The 19,142-nt window shown below is 41.4% G+C and overlaps 1 protein-coding gene across 1 annotated transcript; it reads left to right on the top strand.

Annotated features, from left to right (window-relative positions):
- Window positions 1-443: 443 nt before the first annotated feature.
- Window positions 444-17,614, top strand: pik3r4 (phosphoinositide-3-kinase, regulatory subunit 4). Its single transcript, XM_084050503.1, has 20 exons — window positions 444-704; window positions 1,491-2,210; window positions 2,467-2,600; window positions 2,896-3,517; window positions 3,908-4,042; window positions 4,403-4,624; window positions 5,126-5,299; window positions 5,644-5,789; window positions 5,976-6,179; window positions 7,508-7,709; window positions 10,182-10,273; window positions 11,784-12,006; window positions 12,475-12,640; window positions 12,917-13,081; window positions 13,602-13,813; window positions 13,932-14,063; window positions 15,045-15,145; window positions 15,789-15,877; window positions 16,217-16,337; window positions 17,063-17,614. Exons 2-20 carry the CDS (start codon window positions 1,493-1,495, stop codon window positions 17,231-17,233), a joined length of 4,029 nt encoding a protein of 1,342 aa, XP_083906629.1. The 5' UTR covers window positions 444-704; window positions 1,491-1,492; the 3' UTR covers window positions 17,234-17,614.
- Window positions 17,615-19,142: the final 1,528 nt, after the last annotated feature.

Genomic DNA, 19,142 nt, shown 5'->3' with positions numbered 1-19,142 from the left:
ACACAAAATGTGCCATTATTTGATGTTTTATTTATATTCATATATTTTTTACATTGAACATTTTCATTGACCAGTGACACTGATATAGTATAGTATGCTGTTAAAGCATGTAAAAAGGTCATAGTATGATGTTAAACCATGTAAAATGGTCATACTATAGTATGGTATGATGTTAAACCATGTAAAAATGTCATACTAGTAGTATATGATTCCATACTATAGTATGTTAACCATGTAAGAAGGTCATAGGCTACAATAGTATATATTCAACCATGTGAAAAGGTCATACTAGTAGTATGATGTTAAACCATGTAAAAAGGTCAGAACTCTTATTGTGCAATAACTCAAACTGGCCAGCAGGGGCACTAGTTCTAAATGTGTTTCACGGTGGTATTTCTCAACCAACCAACCAACTGAACACACAAGGAAGAAACTGAGTCAGCCCGCAGCTTAGCTGAGTTAGTCCGTCAGGGCTGATGCGGCATTTATTTTATGTTTACCACGGGATTTAAGACGATCACAAAACACATTAAAAGCCAGACAGATGTTTGAGCAACTATGTCACGTAGATAAAGCATGAAACTGAATGACACGTCTCCACGTTAAGGCTAAAGTCAGTCAAATGAACCTAGTGTAGACGTCGGCACCATTGTCAACAACAACAACAACAGTTAGTCTGCCAAAGACTATTTCAACATCATCTGGTAACGTTAATCGCCGCATGTGCCTTTTTATATTTGCAGTGATCTTTAAACACTAGCATATATGGGTAACCGGAGCCCCTCGGTGCTACATTCCAGTGTATTTTCTGTTTTCTGTTATTGTGGGGAAAGCTTTAGCTGAAAATAGCCGATCGACAAGCTCACAACGCAATGCCTCGCGTTGTGAGCTTGTCGATCTGCTATTTTCATCGAAAGCTTTCCTCACAATACCGATGCCGGGGTTTTAAGTGGTTAAACGATTTTTAAATCTTGCGAACAGATATTTTATCCAGATCCACCCTGGCTAACCGCTAACGTTAGCAAGCTAAATAATGTAGCTCTGCCGTGTTTTTCTTGGTCATGGTAGCCCATAGTGCAACGGTTCGCAAACGTTTAAATTTCAAGGTCTCCCCTTAACTCTGACAGTGTACCCAAATGGCCCCTAACGGGTCCATTTGGTTCCATTTGTGCAGTCTGAGTTACATACTTGTAAGGGTCCATTTAGAACCCCTAAAAGGAATCAGATCCACCCATCTGCAATCCACTTTGAGAACCACACTGGCCTAGTGTGTCATGTGATTGCTGGATGCAGCATGCACTGTTAATAATGTTCTCTCTATTTTCTTCTGTTTTGCATTATATTGATCGTGTTTTGTTAGCCACCAAAGAAACGGGATGAATCACTAACTTCACATTTACTACATTTTTATTTTTTTTATTTGGAAATTAAGCTGTTGATAACTGACATTGCTTGTCTAATTACCACCATATCATCTCAATTCTGTGCAGTCATGGGGAATCAACTGGCAGGCATCGCTCCCTCACAGATCTTGTCTGTGGACAGCTACTTCTCTGACATCCATGACCATGAATATGACAAGAGCCTTGGAAGCACCCGCTTCTTTAAGGTGGCACGTGCAAAGCACAGAGAGGGGCTGGTGGTAGTTAAAGTCTTTGCCATTCAAGACCCTTCCCTGCCCCTCACCAGCTACAAGCAGGAGCTAGAGGAACTGAAGATAAGGCTCCATTCCTGCCAAAACTGTTTGCCCTTCCAGAAAGCATCTCTCACAGAGAAGGCTGCCATCCTCTTCCGTCAGTATGTTCGGGACAACCTGTATGACCGCATCAGCACACGGCCCTTCCTCAACGGTGTGGAGAAGCGCTGGCTAGCCTTCCAAATTCTCAACGCTGTTGACCAGGCGCACAAGGCGGGCGTACGCCACGGAGACATCAAAACGGAAAACGTCATGGTGACTAGCTGGAATTGGGTGTTGCTCACTGACTTCGCCAGCTTCAAACCCACATACCTGCCCGAGGACAACCCAGCCGACTTCAACTACTTCTTTGACACATCTAGACGGAGAACCTGCTACATTGCTCCTGAGAGGTTTGTGGATGGGAGCATGTTTGCAACAGAGAGCGACCAGAACACCCCTCTGGTAGACCTCACCAACAACAACCAGAGGAGCAGAGGAGAACTCAAACAGTCCATGGACATCTTCTCTGCAGGTAGGCTGTGTATTTATATTTGAAGATCAGCAGCCAGAATACCCACACCAGTGAGAAAACATGATCACATTAGGCATTAGCCTCGTGACTTAACTTGTTAGAGTCTAAATTACTTTTCTCACCAATAGACTACTGATTTGTATCCTCCATGTTCAATTATGAGTTTTGTTTTAAGATTGTTTTTTAGATACATTTGAAATTGCAAGCTGTTAAATAATCTCCTTACTCACTCTGCACTGCCTTTTGTCTTTTTCAGGATGTGTGATTGCAGAACTCTTCACAGAGGGGGTCCCGCTATTTGATCTCTCCCAGCTACTAGCTTATCGTAAAGGACACTATCAGACAGAGCAAATTCTAATGAAGATAGAGGACCAAAGCATTCGGGAGTTGGTAATTATCTGTTTTAGCTGCAGTTATTATGGAGAATGTTCTATTAAGCATTTTGTTGATACATTGCTCTATATTAGTGATTAAGGGAGTTTAGGGAGGCCCTCTAGTAACTGAAGGTTCACTACTTTGATGGTGCAAAAAATTATATAATACAACATGACAAGCAGTTTTGTGTGTGTCCTTGTTGTCTGTCTTTATATAAGGCCCAAACATGCATGCAAGAACATTGGGTGTGTGTTTTGTTTTCTCTTTGAATGATCTGTGTAAACAACGTCCTCGTCTGTCTCTGTATCAGGTTGCCCAGATGGTGCAGTGTGAGCCGGAGAGGCGGCTTACAGCAGAGGAGTATCTAAAGCAGCAGAGGGGTAAAGCCTTCCCAGATATCTTCTACACCTTTCTACAGCCCTACATGGCCCAGTTCGCCAAAGAAACCTTCCAGTCAGCCGATGAGCGAGTGCTCGTTATCCGTAAGGATCTGGACAATATCCTGCATAACCTAAGAGGTGGAGGAACAGGAGCAGGCTACTGTTCTGAGAAGGCAGCCCAAGAGAGTGGCTGTGGAGCAGTAAGTCCCAGAGAAGAACAAGGCCTTATCGTGTTGGTGTCAGTCATCACCTCTTGCCTGCAGACACTGCGATCCTGTGACTCAAAGTTAGCAGCGCTGGAGCTGGTGCTCCATCTGGCACCACGGCTCAGTGTGGACATCCTGCTAGACCGAATCACACCTTACCTGCTGCATTTCTGCAACGACCCCGTGCCCCGTGTGCGTGCACAGGCGGTGCGCACTCTAGCCAAGGTGCTGGCTTTGGTAAAAGAAGTGCCCAGAAATGACGTCAACATCTATCCGGAGTACATCCTGCCAGGCATCGCCCACCTTGCCCAGGACGATGCCACCATTGTCAGGCTGGCATATGCAGGTGCCTATTTTGGATGGTGGTGGAGATAGGTGCTCTATGAAGGGGCATTGTTATTGATGTTAACAAATGTATACCAGTAATGGTATTCTAATATTGCACAAATGTTTGGGCAAGGAGCTCTTCTTCAGCGTGCCAGAAATGATATATAGGCTGACATACAGCACACGGCATGCTGAAGAAGGACTTCTTGCTCGAAACACTTGTGCGATATAAAAATAGTAGAGGGCATTTCTTCTCAAATATTCTATTCTACAATAGGATTACCAAAGTAAATTCTTCAATTGAGTGTTGTTCGGGCAGTCATCCAATTCTTAATAATAACACATTCTAAATCCTAACCTTTCATTAAAAAAAAGACATTTCTGAAAAAACTTTACCCTTTTGTAACAGAGAATATAGCCCACCTGGCAGAGACAGCACTTCGTTTCTTAGAGCTGGTCCAGGAGAACCACCTGAACACAGAACATGACCTGAGTGGAGAGGATGCAGAGGAGGCCCTCCACCCTAATGAAAACTATGACTCAGGTAGACATTTCATGTGATCATTACAGTCACTTTCTTCAGATGAAAACCTTGTGACTTCAGAAAAACTAAAAACATTTTCCATGTCCCATCAAGAACTTTTTAAACCTTCATGTTACGTAAAAAAACACAAAAGAAACATTCTGCTACAAGCAGAATTATGGTATATACCTAACGTAAGGTTGAAAATTATTCATATGCATTCTATTTTTTAATCGTTGACAGCAATCCAAATCGCCAATTCAGTCCACATGTTTACCACCAACCACATAGTCCTCAGATTTGGATTATATTTTTTGTACTTTGACACTTGGCTGTGTTTGTGGAGACCTACTGAACTTCCCTTTTGTCTGTCTGTCTCAGAGCTGCAGGCCCTCCATGAGATGGTACAGCAGAAGGTGGTGACTCTGCTGAGTGACTCTGAAAACATCGTCAAACAGTCTCTGATGGAGAACGGCATCACACGTCTTTGTGTGTTCTTTGGCAGACAGAAGGCCAATGACGTGTTGCTCTCACACATGATCACCTTCCTCAATGATAAGAATGACTGGCATTTGCGTGGAGCTTTCTTCGACAGCATCGTGGGTATGTGGGTTCGTGGAGCATTTACAGTAGGATAGGACTGGGTATCAGAAAATGATGAAAATCTCAAATGTTTTGTAATCATTCATTTAGTTTAAAATGGTCAGATCCGCTCCGTTTCTATCAGCAAAACGAATAACAAAAATCTTTTTTTCGTCCTTGTTGAGGCATCTAAGAGACAAGAAAAAAACATGCTGACACATTTTGGTGTAGACTAGAGCCTTTGTCCAGGTTTTTACTCATGTCTGCAAATTAAACAAGGAGGTGATTTTGTTCTTTGTTTTGCTGATTCTAGGAGTGCTGCATATTTCCCATCTTTCAGGGAGGAAAAAGCTGTATAGCGATTCAATATGCATCTTTCACCCATTGTAGGATTTTAGTCAATTGCTTTTGAGCAGTATTAGAGAAGAGACATTATTTATTTATGTTCCATCCCACAATGTGTGCCAGCGAGTATGACTTTGACCAAACTGTTGACCCCATTACCTGTATTGTGTTGTCTAGGAGTGGCAGCCTATGTAGGTTGGCAGAGCTCTTCCATCCTGAAGCCTCTCCTCCAGCAGGGTCTGAGTGACGCTGAGGAGTTTGTCATCTACAAGGCCCTCAATGCCCTCACCTGCATGTGCCAGCTGGGCCTTTTGCAGAAGCCCCATATCTATGAATTTGTCAGTGACATTGGTGAGATGAATAGCTGTTAAAATTAATGAGTGCTGTGTTTTTGAGTGACCTTCTAAAATATTTGATGTATATTTTATTTACTTTTCGTTATATCAAACAGAAATGTTAAATAGTTTAATTTCAATTGAAATCATTGACTTGAATCAGTTGGAAGCAGTAAGAAGTGTGTTCAAATTGTTAGGGGCACAAAGTAAAATCTTGTTGTGTGTTAATTAAACACTGTAATGTTAAAAGTTGTCCTTTTGGGTACATTTTCTCACTCTCAGTTAAATAAACATGAATTTGACTGCGCAATCCTAAATACAAACTTAAACATACTGTGCATTTTATGCTTCTGGTCATAGCGCCATTCCTGTGTCACCCGAATTTGTGGATCCGCTACGGAGCGGTGGGTTTCATCACTGTAGTGGCGCAGCACCTCAACGTGGCAGATATATACTGTAAACTAATGCCTCACCTCAACCCCTTCATCACCCAGCCCATCATACAGGCAAGTCCTCAATTTATGATGTATTCATCAGTAGCACTAATCCAAAGATTATTAAATCTAAGAGTTTGCCAGAATACCAGAACCATCGTCTTCAATTACAGGATCAATGTCGAGGCTGGATGTCAGTAAACATTGGCATGAGGATTTTTAATACCTGTAGTGAACAAGGCATTGCTTCCTCTTCAGATTGACAAGGAGTTAGTGCTTCTTAGTGTGCTGAAGGAGCCAGTGAGTCGTTCCATCTTTGACTATGCACTGCGCTCCAAGGACATCGCTAGCCTCTTCCGCCACCTGCTGCTCCGGCAGAAGAAACGCGCAGGCTCCATTCCAGAGTGTCCAATACCTGAGGACCCGGCCATCGCCCAGCTACTAAAAAAGCTCCTGTCACAGGTCAGAAAAAAGATGATTAACAAATATCCATTTATATATAATATAAAACAGGTAGAATCACTCCTAAATCCAGATCAGAATGAAAGCATTTCTTTAGTTAATTGAACAAAAAATGGTTTATTTAAAATAAGTGAGTTTTGGTTCCTCACGTCACTAATATGGGTGGGGGTTCACTGCTACTCGTAGCTTTTAACTACAGATCTGATAATAACGGAGCCATTTATTTCTCAGCGTATCTCTGCTGTTGAAATTAAATATTTTCCATGAGTCGAAAGGAATTTTAGCACATATGGACGGCCCTGCGATTGTGCCATACCCCCTCACCCAACCATAGACACAAACTCACACATAATCATTTTCATCCCTTTTGGCTGCCTTTTAAGACATATGGTGTGTCATTAAAGTTCCGCCTCCTGGATCCAATCAACTTCCAGACACTGTCCGGGAAGTAGATGTGTGGGACTCCCTTCTGCCTTCTAGTATCACTGAAGTGGTGTAATAAAAATGTAACTTTACTATAAAATGTTTGGCCGTGTGTTTTGGCACTCAGTTTAAAGTAACCCCATATGAAGTGTTGAACAGACATCCTGGATTTCGTTAATGATGTTGTTTGCACACCAGGTGTAAATATTGTTGGGAGAAATTTTAAACAGTGTGAAGCCACAACAAAGTTTTTGTACTTATGTTTTTTTTGATAATAAGGTGATAATAGCTGCACTATGGGGCATCCTAGTGGTGGCTCAATCATTTAATGCTACAGTCAGATAATTACAACTTTTCTGGTTAGATTCCCAGTGCCCCCCCATCTCTCTCTCTAAAAGCATAAATGCCACAATCCTCAAAAGTCACACTTTGAAAACGACGAAGATTTGTTGCTCAAAATGTAAGGGTTTCTTTACATTATTTTCAAGGCTAATCTATACAGTAGATCCATTGTTAGAGAATATATATATGTATATTGACTTATTTATTTTACAGAGCCAACATTTCAACACAGTACAGATCAAAACATTACCTACTTCAACCTGAGACCTCCATTTTGGTGTTGCGCCTGAAATGTTGACCCACCCAAAATGTAAATCCTGGCTACGCCAGTGCATTTGGCCCAGACAGGAAATCATAATGATTTAGTGCAGTATAGCAATAAATACCTTTCACTTGTAGAAATGAATCACTTTCTTTGCTAAGTACAACCTGTTCACATTTGTGGAGCCGGGCCAGAGTCAGAATTCTGCTTGGAAAGGAATCCCTCCACATGCGGTCAAGGAGAGGTCATGTCTAGTCAAGACACATGGTGTGTTAACATCCAGCCTACTTGGTCTTTGCAGGGAATGACTGAGGCTGAGGAGGACAAGCTTCTGGCGCTAAAAGACTTCATGCTGAAATCCAACAAAGCCAAGGCTAACATGGGTGAGCAGAGCCACCTGGGAGAGACGGCCCACACTGGTGTTATTGACCTGGCCACGCTGGGCATCACAGGCTGCCAGGTGGACCTGGTGAAACCCAAGTCAGAGACAGAGGACAAAAGAGGTAACGTGTGATATGATGAGAAGAAACATTGTGTGTCAACTGTCAAGAGATGTTAAGGCCCCAGATCCCACCAATATGTTTCCTGTGTTTACGTTATTGTGTCCATTCCTCCAGTATTCTTTCATCAGATGTAATGCATTATTTGTCACTGTATATTTGCACATACGTGAAATTTGTCCTCTGCATTTTACCCTATAATCATTAAGAGCAGTTAGCGCTCGGGGAGCACAGGTCAAACAATATAACTTCAAAGAAATTACCACACTATTAAAGCAATTACTAATGCTATAAGATTTAAAAATGACATTTTAACCACTTAGACCCTGTATACTTCATACTTACTAGGCCCTCTATGTTTCCCTCTACACCAAATGTTGTGATTAATCGTCACACAAATATTTGCGATTAACGACTTAATTGTGTCGTTGGTATTGAACATATGAATAAAACTTAATTTCTGTTTGCCTTTTTAGGCTTTGTAATCAAAAGTTGCACAGGGCAGATATGACAAATAACTGAAATATTCATCATTTGATAAAATTAAATTGCAGAAATAGCTGATCTGCAAGCATACAGCTTGTTGATCTGCTATTTCTGCTATTTTTGGAAAATGTTTGAAAATATAACATTTTTCAGCATGGAAACGATTATGACCGTTATGCAAAATAATTGTGATTATCTCAAAATAAATGCGATTCGGTGATTATGTAATAATCGTGACAGGCTTCTAAGCATCATATGATGTCGAGCCATAAGACTGGCTTGTAAGCAACAGTATACTAGTCATGTACATTAGCTAAAGTGCAAAAAGCTTTGTGAAAGGATCAAGTTTTCTGATTGAGTGAAACGGATCCCAATGTTGGTCAACTAAACATAATGTTCTGATGAAGAAGGCTCAGGTAATATAGTCCAAGTGAATGGGTTAATTCTTCTCCATGCGTTTCCTTTGCATTTAATCAGACATAGAAACCATTGGTGACTGCTCTATTTAATATTGTATTGTGTTTTGGTTTTGTTTTTTCAGACCCCATCACCACAACATCTGGTATATTGTTATGTGATCTAGCTTGAAGTGATATGCATGCATGTTTGATTTGGAAATGATAACAAATAACTGATGGCATAACATTTCCCCCATATTTACCCCCCAGCCCAGTGTGGGCACATAGGCTACTGTACATAATACATTACTTATGCCAAAGACTACCCTATCTTACCACACATTTTCATATTGGTTTTGCCTCCGGTCAACTAAGTATATAGGGTTTAAGTGGTTAAACCTTTTTGTCTAATGGAGGTTTTGGTCTCAAATCTGACTTTAACCCATTTTGGGCGGGAACCCCTATTTGTAACTATACCTTTCAAGACGGGAACCGCTTTTGCTATGTACAGTTTATAGCAACATACATTTGTTGTAATTTTTGAATAAATATTTGAAGTTTTTCAGAAAACCTAGGTCAGGATTTAGAAGGCGTTTTTAGAATCGGCCTCAGGTCTAAATGGGTTGAAATATGGCCCTGACTAACATTTAAATGAAACTGGCTTATTTTCTCTCTCTCTCTCTCTCTCTCTCTCTCTCTCTCCCCCCCCTCCCTCCTCCTCCCTTTCCATTCCTTCTACTCCTTCCTCCTATTCTTGTCCTCTCCCTTCTCTTAACCCCTCCTGATGTCACTACCGAGTTTGTTGTCAGTGTTTAACCTTTGCATTGTTTGTGTTCCAGCCGGTATGTTACAGTCGCACGGCCACGTCCTCCTGGAATGTTGGATTGCCGGTGACTTGCACTTAACTAGTAGCGACAGTGTAGTTGTGTTTGCTTTTAGTTTGTGCCGCATATGGTGCAGCTGTATTATTAGCAGACATTTAGAGATGAAGAAACAGACCAGTGTTGACATGATCTGAAGGAAATCCCCTTTAGTGACCTTTTGCAAAAAATGCCCTCAGGGATACTGAAGATCTTTTCAATTCTGTCCTGCCCCATCTTGCCCTGTTCTGCTGACTAATATGCCCCATTCAGAGCTTAAGCTAGGTCTTCAGAGACTAACTTTAGTGTTTTAATACAGCATAATATATGCGAGTTATTTTACTCTGGACCAAGCACAACGTACATTATTATGCTACCATAAACTTTGGAAGATTAGACGTAGAAGTCTGTGTAGTTCACCCCCTGTGCTATGTACCCCTTTGTTTTGAAACAAAAGGCCTTGAATTAGTCTGAGGTACAGAACCCCTCTGATGTTCTGTTTTCACAGAAACATTTTCTCTCTCTGTCTCTGTATATCTTTTCTAAATAATTACAAATCCTTGTTTTGCCTTGGTAATTGTGAACAGCCCTAGAAGTCATGGCATGTGGTAAACAACCTGTAGAACCTTGCTGAGTTTTCCTTAATATCCCTAGCTGTTAAAACTAAATCATGGTACTGACTCCATCAACATCTCATTCTTCTATACTGTGTTTTGTGTTTTTCCCCATAGCGAGGAAGCACACCAAGCAGGACTCCAACATGAATGAAGAATGGAAGAGCATGTTTGGATCACAAGAGCCAGCCTCGCAACAACCCCCCACGGTAAACTACCCCTAAAGAGCACATTGGTTGCACAATGGCACACAATGAAGTCCTATTGTTATCAATTGTTTCTGTTCTAAGCATAGCAAAAAACAAAGTCATATTAATCCCTGCATAATCAAGGCATAAGAAAATCTGTTTCTTTGCAATGCTTATGGATGAAAAGAATAGAAAGCCATGTCAAAGACAACCCCTCTAAACTACGGGAGAAAATATTGCGTTCAGCTAACATCCATATTATAAATGATACAACACTGGGGAAAAAAGTTATGTAACATTGGCCACAACCGAATGCTCCACCCCTACACTCGCATTGAATAGAAGTGAAGTGGGTTACTTAGGCTACATCTGCTGTGGTCAGATCCGGAACATACTTGCAACTTTAGGACAAGTCATTTTATTGCTTTTTTAAATCTAAAGTGCCTTACAGTGCATGCATTTTCAACCAAAAACACATGTCACTGTTAGGGCCATGGTCTGCTGATTGTGTTATATAGGGAAGTGGACCGTTACCCCTAACAATTTCATGTTCTTCACTATGGGGACCTAAACACAGGAACAAAAGCAATTGGTAGATGTGGTCCATTTAGCACAGCTTATGCACAGTTGACAGGGAAGGAGCAGACACTTTCTAGCCAGGCTTGATGAGGGCACATTTCCAGAAAAAAAAAACATTTACTTGGCAGCGGGACAATGATACATGTGGTCCTGTCTGTAGTTCACACATGTGTCTCATCTTGAAAACAATTACAACAAGTCTAAAGAGTTTTAATTTAGGGTGGAAAGAATGTAACACATAATTAACAGATGTAGCAAATATATCCTCATAAATCATATAGAAAATGGTAGAAATGTTTTTCCCAATTGGGAATGCATGCCCCCCTGGTTATGCAATACCCGTTGTACCTGTTCTTAGTGCAGTACCAATTATCATAGTACTTGGAGGTCAGTCTATGATGTCAGTACTATGATGTAATATTGATGACAACCGGGATCTCCATATACTATGGGATAAAAGGGACTTCGACAGACAGACAGAGATCTCCATATATGGGCACAAAAGGGACACAGACAGACATACATACATACATACATACAGAGACACTTATCTGACAGAGGTTCCACACACCCTCGGGTCCTCTGTGATACACATGCCAAGTCATACGGTTGGACGGTCCTCGTGATCTGTGCAAGACACACACACACACACACACACACACACACACACACACACACACACACACACACACACACACACACACACACACACACAGACACAGACACACACACACACACACACACAGACAGACAGACAGACAGACAGACAGACAGACAGACAGACAGACAGACAGACAGACAGACAGACAGACAGACAGACAGACAGACAGACAGACAGACAGACAGACAGACAGACACAGATGGTAGAAGTGCTGTGCTGTAGTAGCATAAGTATTACTTAGTTGCTGTTGTTTATGTCAAGATATTTACAGCCAGCTGTTGTGTCCCCCAGGCAGCGGAGGGACCAGTGAGTCAGAATAGAAAGAGCACCGTGGCACCTGCTGTTCCTGTAGCGCAGTCAGTTGCCGGGGGTCCCACCTACCAGCGGCGCCTCAACACCTGCAAGGCAGAGCTCCAGCAACTTTTGCAGCAGAAGAGAGAGCAGTGCAGTGCTGAACGCATGGCCAAACAGATGATGGAGAGCGCCGAGTGGGAGAGCCGGCCCCCACCACCTGGTAACACACTATGCTCTCAGGCTATGGAAAAGTTCACTAGTACCATGAAGGCCTTTAATATGTTAATGATATGTGGGCTGTGAGAAGGAGGTTCAGGGTTTCTTTTTCAGACTGCTTTAATGAAAACCACTTGACAGAGAGGTAGTTGACTTGATTAGAAGGATACATGCTTACTTCAAACCACATCAACGAAAGGAAACACAAATCCACTCTTTGAGAAGTATACTGTAGATCAAGAAACTTTAATCATAAGACCAGCATAGTTTGGCTAACACAGCCCTCAATAGCGTTTGATGAGCATGTAGATCTGCTATTTTTGAATAGCCAAAGACATCTAAAATGACTGCAGTAGTATTCATGGAAATCCTTGTTCTCAAATGTTTTTCTTACAGTGTAGATTTGATTAGGCTTTAAAGAAGTCCAAAACGTAGAATCCACCGTCTGTATGTGTTTGGTTTGGGCTTCCAGGTTGGCACCCCAAGGGTCTTTTAGTGGCCCACCTCCATGAGCACAAGTCTGCCGTCAACCGCATTCGCGTCTCTGATGAGCACTCCATCTTCGCCACCGCCTCTAACGATGGCACTGTAAAGGTATGGGACAGCCAGAAGATGGAGGGAAAAACCACAACCACCAGGTAGGTTGTCATCACAACTACTGTACCTTAACTACTATGACATGGTAGTTTATCATGACAACTATCAGAACTACTACTACATGGTAGCTTAACGTAACAGCTACCAAAACCACAGCTTGAGACTCTGAACTATTACCTTTACCTAACATTGTAATAGTGATGGTGAACATAGTAGATGTGTATTCTATACTTGCCGACCGTATATGTATACGAAATTCCCTTCATAAAAATACATTGTGTTTACTGTGTGATATCCTTCTAAATGAATACCTCCAGGTCTGTGCTGACTTACTCCCGCATCGGTGGCCACGTCAAGACCTTAACCTTCTGTCAGGGGTCACATTACTTGGCAGTGGCCTCAGACAACGGTTCCATCCAACTGTTAGCTGTCGAGGCTAACAAACCTCCCAAATCTCCCAAGGTTCAGCCCTTCCAGACAAGGTTGGCAACACATAACATTTTATCATTGTGCTTTCATTATGCTGAAAAAAGGATAAAAAACAGACATGATGACTAAGATGTCATATTTGGGGCAGTAGTTTAGGGGAGTATTTGCAATGGTAGTGAAGATTACACACACACACCCCCACACACACACACCCCCACACACACACACCCACACCCACACCCACACACACACACACACACACACACACACACACACCTGTACACACGCTCACATACCTGTACACACACTCACACATGGGAGCTGCCCAATACACCCACAGTCTTCTAATGTTGGCCAATGAGTAGCTGTATGGAGCATGTGGGGGCTATTTGTCTTGTTCAAGAGCTTTTCAGCACAATGTAGAGGATATTATATTAAGAGATGAGTGGGTCTTATTCACTTCCGAGCCAATGTTTGAACCAGTTAACCTTTAGTCACAAGTACATTCCTCACCTTTGTGTACTCTGTTTTCAACAGCCTTGCATGCCTGACATTTTCCCCTCTGTCCTCCAGGTCTCTGGATCAGCAGGATGATGGATGTGTAGTTGACGTTCACCATTTCAACTCTGGAGCCCAATCGGTGTTGGCGTACGCTACAGTGAATGGCTCTCTGGTTGGCTGGGACCTTCGCTCCAACTCCAACGCCTGGACCCTGCGTCATGACCTCCGCCTCGGCCTCATCACCTCCTTCACCGTGGACATGCACCAGTGTTGGCTCTGTCTAGGTGTGTGTGTTTTTGCAAACTTCCAAAGATCGGAAGTTTCCATTTTATTAATGTTAGTAGTGTAAATAACGACCAAGATATTGAGTTAATATCGATACTGAAACATCTTCCTTCTTAGGTACAAGCAACGGCACCATGGCCTGCTGGGATATGCGGTTCCAGCTTCCCATCTCAAACCACTCCCACCCTGCCCGAGCACGAATCAGAAGACTGCTAATGCACCCACTCTACCAACAATCTGTCATTGCTGGTGAGAAGACAGTACTTGTTTAACTGAAATTGTCGTAGTTTCCTGGACAAAACAATGAACTGGTTTGTGGGGCTGAGACGTTAAGTGGAATGACTTGTGTGAATCATCTAGTCAGAGCAGAGGTTCCCAAACATTTTAGCTCGAGACCCAAAAGAGAAATAAAAAAAAAAATACATTATGAATTAACCACTCAGCACTTTTTTATGTATTAGAGGGCAATGGAGTGATGGACCAGTCTCCTTAATGATTCCTATAGTGTATTTATGTCATGCTCATATGAGTGAACTGCATTGAGCAAAATAAATTCTTTTCAACTCTCAGGACTCTTTGTCTGTTGCGAGGACCTCACATTACGTCACTGTTAGGTCCTTTCCTGACATACTGCGATGCAAGAAATAAAAAAGTGGTTAAAAGGCACCAGTCAGGCTATCCTGACCTGCGCAGCGGTTATGTTCACCCCACAAATATTAGTTTGCCGTGACATTAGATGAGCAAATGTTATTGGCTATGTCTTGACCAGAAACACTTTATTGATGAAGATCCTCATGATACTTTGCACCTGTTCCGTATTATGGAACATGATTGTTTATGATTGTAAGTTTGTAACATGGACAAGAAGTTGATTTAGTTTGCTAAACTTAATATCAAAAGAGTAGATGCAGACTTAAACCAGATTTCCTAACCCTGCCCTGTAAATCACAATTGGAAATACGCCAGGAAGTGTGTTATACAGTATATTATGGCTTTCACTGCTGCAACTAATACTAGCACAACTTCCTTTCAGAATGAGACAATTTGAGGAAAGCAATGCACTTCTTGTGCAACAGAGTTACTCATGCCTGGACTAACTTGATGTATTGTCCTACTCTTGCACAGCAGAAATTGCAAATAAATGTGTGCCCAATTGTCAGTTCAATAAACCATGTGCAGATATATGCGAAGTTAGTTAGACAATGACAATATGTGTGTTTTCTGTTGCAGCGGTCCAAGGAAACAACGAGGTTTCAATATGGGACATGGAAACTGGGGACCGCAAGTTCACTCTTTGGGCCAGCTCAGCTCCACCATTATCTGAGATGCAGGTGCGTGAGGGTGGTGCCTGTGTATTAGTGTGTACTTGTTTGTGGCGAGAGGCCTCTGTAACACATCTGGGAACGGCAGTAAATATGATTAATGGTTTTAGTTGGGAGTATCTCTGCGATTTCGATGCCTGGTGCATTCTTTATATTACTCAGAGAAGCATGAGTTTTTATGTTTCAACTATCATCATCATTGTTTAGCATGTTATACTGTAGGTAGGGCTAATAACTGATTATCTGGCTCACGTTTACCTGTCACTGGTAAATTAACGAGGCTTTTTTCGAGCTGCTTTGTTTTGATTCCATGTATACAGATTATCTCTCTTGTTAACAACTCCACAATACACATTGTCGAGCCAAAAGGGCGGTGATGCTGACAAATGAGCAGCAGGATTAGCCATAGCATTAGCATGTTATTGTTGAGACAGATAAGGATGGCTGGAACTAATCAGATGAGGTGCTATAGAGAAACTGTCACTAGTGAAAGTTGTTGTAGAGTGTAGATCAGAACAACAGTCAGAAGAGCAGATTGGTGTATCTGTTACGGGTAATGTTGAATCTCGGATTGTGTGATGAAAAGTGAAATAATTCTGAAAATAACAGTTCTGTGTGTGTGTGTGTGTGTGTGTGTGTGTGTGTACCTCAGCCATCTCCACACAGTGTTCATGGGATCTATTGCAGTCCAGCTGATGGAAACCCCTTACTCCTGACTGCAGGCTCTGACATGAGAATCAGGTACATACTGCACTACAATGCAGTACATATTATTTCCTATATGTCCCATAAATGCCAATGTTAGAGAAATACTGAACCAAAACCAGGAAGTGAACATGAAGAATTTAAGTACCACTCATAAACTACGGTAGGTTAGAATGGTACAGGACCAGCTGGTCATTCCACTGCATGACATGGTCCCACGCACATCTTTAAGCCTAATTCATCTTGCTTGACGAAAATAACTATAAATAACTATATTTTTTTATTATTTTTTTTACTTATTATCATCAAGAGACACAATGTCATTCAATGAAATGGGGTTTATGATTGCCTGTATGTGATTTTCTTTTTTTTCAGGTTCTGGGACTTGGCATATCCAGAAAGGTCATATATTGTTGCAGGTGGGGCTAACGACTCCCTCCACTGCCCGTCCGTCCTTTACAGCCGCAAGATCATCGAGGGCACAGAAGTAGTGCAGGTACTGAAGGTGTTACTAACGGATGAGCTTAAGATAGACTAGCTGGTTTAAAAGAACAAGAACTGTTAGATTTCACTTACTGTTTCTGTTTATTTTGTTCATTTCTTTATCGAATTTGATCATTGTTAGGATTAGACCAAATTCACATTTACTTTGTGTACTGTTGGATTTTCTCATCTAATTATTGTCAGAAATAAATTAAATGCCAATATACAGCCACTCAGAAGGAGGTTGTTTTATTGCAGTTCATGTGAGAATGAGACATGAGGGCATTACGTGTTCTACAGTATATGCTCACAGCACGTCGTGATGCAGCGCGTTTGAGTTTGTATTTATGCCCTTTTTTGAAAAGGGGCTTAATTCATAATGTATTTTTGTAAATTTGGGTCCTGGGAAGACACCAAATGTATTTTTGGGGTCGAGGGCAGAAAACGTTTGGGAACCCCTTGTTTTTTTAAGATAGGACAGTGTAGAGGAAGAAAGCTGAGGGTAGAAAGGGGGAATGATTTGAAATGTATCGATAATAATATATTATCATCAATGCACTACCCAATCAGCTGTTGTTCATACATTTTCATCAACATCCAAACATTTTCTAGTTTTAAACTATTATCAGTAATTATTAATATATATATATCTGTCGATAGAAATTGATTAGTTGATTGTGTTCAACCAATTGTTTGAACAAGCAGAACTTGTCAAATCTTGGCATGGTGTCCTTGCAGGAAATCCACAGTAAGCAGAAGAGTGGGGCGCCAGAGGACACACCCCGCCGGGGGCCCGAGTCCCTGCCCGTTGGCCACCATGACATCATCACTGACATCGCCACCTTCCAGACCACACAGGGCTTCATTGTCACCTCCTCCCGAGATGGCATCGTCAAAGTCTGGAAGTAAACCGCTGCTTGTCGCAGGCAGAAGTGTAGTATATCTAAAGATATACACATAAGGATATGCACTCGTACTCTCTCTCGTACACTTACGGGCACAAATACCCCCCTACACACACTGTACTCGCCTTACCCGTCTCCCCATTTCCTCCCTATTCCCCCTACACTTGAGTCTTCAATGGTAGACTTCCTGTACATAGCATATTTTAAATCAATTGAATAATATAAATGACTATTAGAATCTTGTATAATAAAATAGAATATTAAGTTGTTTTTTATGACATTCATTGCAGTAATTGCTAAGCAATGCCTACAAAACATGTGACTAGCATTTTTGATGTTCTTTGTCAACTGCTCAAAATGACAATTAAAAAAATGTCCAATATCACCACTGGCTCCTCATTGCTTCAAGGTTAGTCATACAGTATATTACAAGATCATTCAGTGTTTATACATATATTCTCCAAACTAATCTCCCTAATTTATTTGAGCATCAATCATCCCCTCAACACACTGCAGATATTAATTCCAGAAGATAACAGACTCATTTGCCATTACAAGCCAATGTCAGGACTCAGGAATTTCTTATAGCTTTGATTTAAGATTATAACAAATTGCCAGTCTTGTTTAAGTGGCCCATATATATTATCCATGACACATGCTTCTTTGTTACTTGTTACAGTTTAAACATGTGTAACACATGTAAGACCTGTGACACTGAACCTTGTAATCTCTACTACTGGTTGTTGGTAATGTTTGTGCTGTAGGAGTCTGATGTTATTCAGCTGTTGTTGCACTCGTTGAGAGCCAACTAAAAAAGGAGTGCAAAATACATTCCTCAAGCAACCAAACATATTTTATCTTTGTATCCTGCAGAGCGGCAAATAATTAACCTAACATTAACCACCACTGCAGTGTAAACAGATTTTTACATAACCCTGTTGGCTTAATTCTTCCATAAATTAAAGGTTTCACTACGTCCAGCTGCTTGCACCAGTATTCTTTTTCTTCAGCTGTGTAGCATAAACACTTCAATGGCAGGTTAACTCCAGGCTATCCATAAAGCCCACACACAAACAAGCACACAACCCTGAAGTTTTTTTATGTATTTTTTTTTTTTTACAATGAAGCACCATTGGTCAGTTAGATAAACCACACACAGTGAAGTTATGTTCAATTTACAAACAGTGAGAGAGGATGACAGAGACTGAACGTTTGGCGAAGTTCACGTTCAAGCTCTTTCCAGTGCAGTGAGGAGTTCCACACCATTTAAGGCTGACTCTAACTCGGACCTGAGGTTTGCTCCAGCCACTTTAGGGATCTGTTTATGGTGCAAAGTTGAGACTGTACAGACACCAGGGAAGCCCCTTCATCTGCAGTTCATTCCTCTGTGGTGTAAACCATAATCTGTCCCATTTCCAAGCGCCATCTTCATTCAACATTCAAATGACTGCTTTGACTGTGTTTTCTATTGCATGCAATTACTTGATATTTCAAACTTTCTTGGCAATTATGTCATAGTATGATCAATGAGAGCCAATAAAGCACAGCAGCAAGAATGGTGTACATCAACACCTGGGGCCAGTTGCTTAAAGGGTGTGCGTACACATAAAAATGATTGATGAACCACTGTCAGGCATTCCTAAACAAAAGTAACTTGAGAGAGAGATCAGCTTTTCTTCTCACTGAGTATAGCACCAATGTGTACAGAAATTGAATAATACTGATGTGTGATAGTATAGGAGTTGTAATGTAATTACTGACAATGCAGAAAGCAATGGACAGACACTAAATAGAATTTAAAAAAAAGAAGGCTGATTATACCAACTATCGTTACCGTTTGATTACACTGTAATTTAACTCTGAAGATGGGTCCACTCTCAGATATTTTGCGGTGTAGTATGTTTTACACCTGC

The sequence above is a fragment of the Gymnoscopelus microlampas genome, assembly GCF_963454915.1.
Source record: "Gymnoscopelus microlampas genome assembly, chromosome: 3".
Classification (NCBI taxonomy): Eukaryota; Metazoa; Chordata; class Actinopteri; order Myctophiformes; family Myctophidae; genus Gymnoscopelus; species Gymnoscopelus microlampas.
This window is presented reverse-complemented; position numbering and strand designations above follow the sequence as displayed.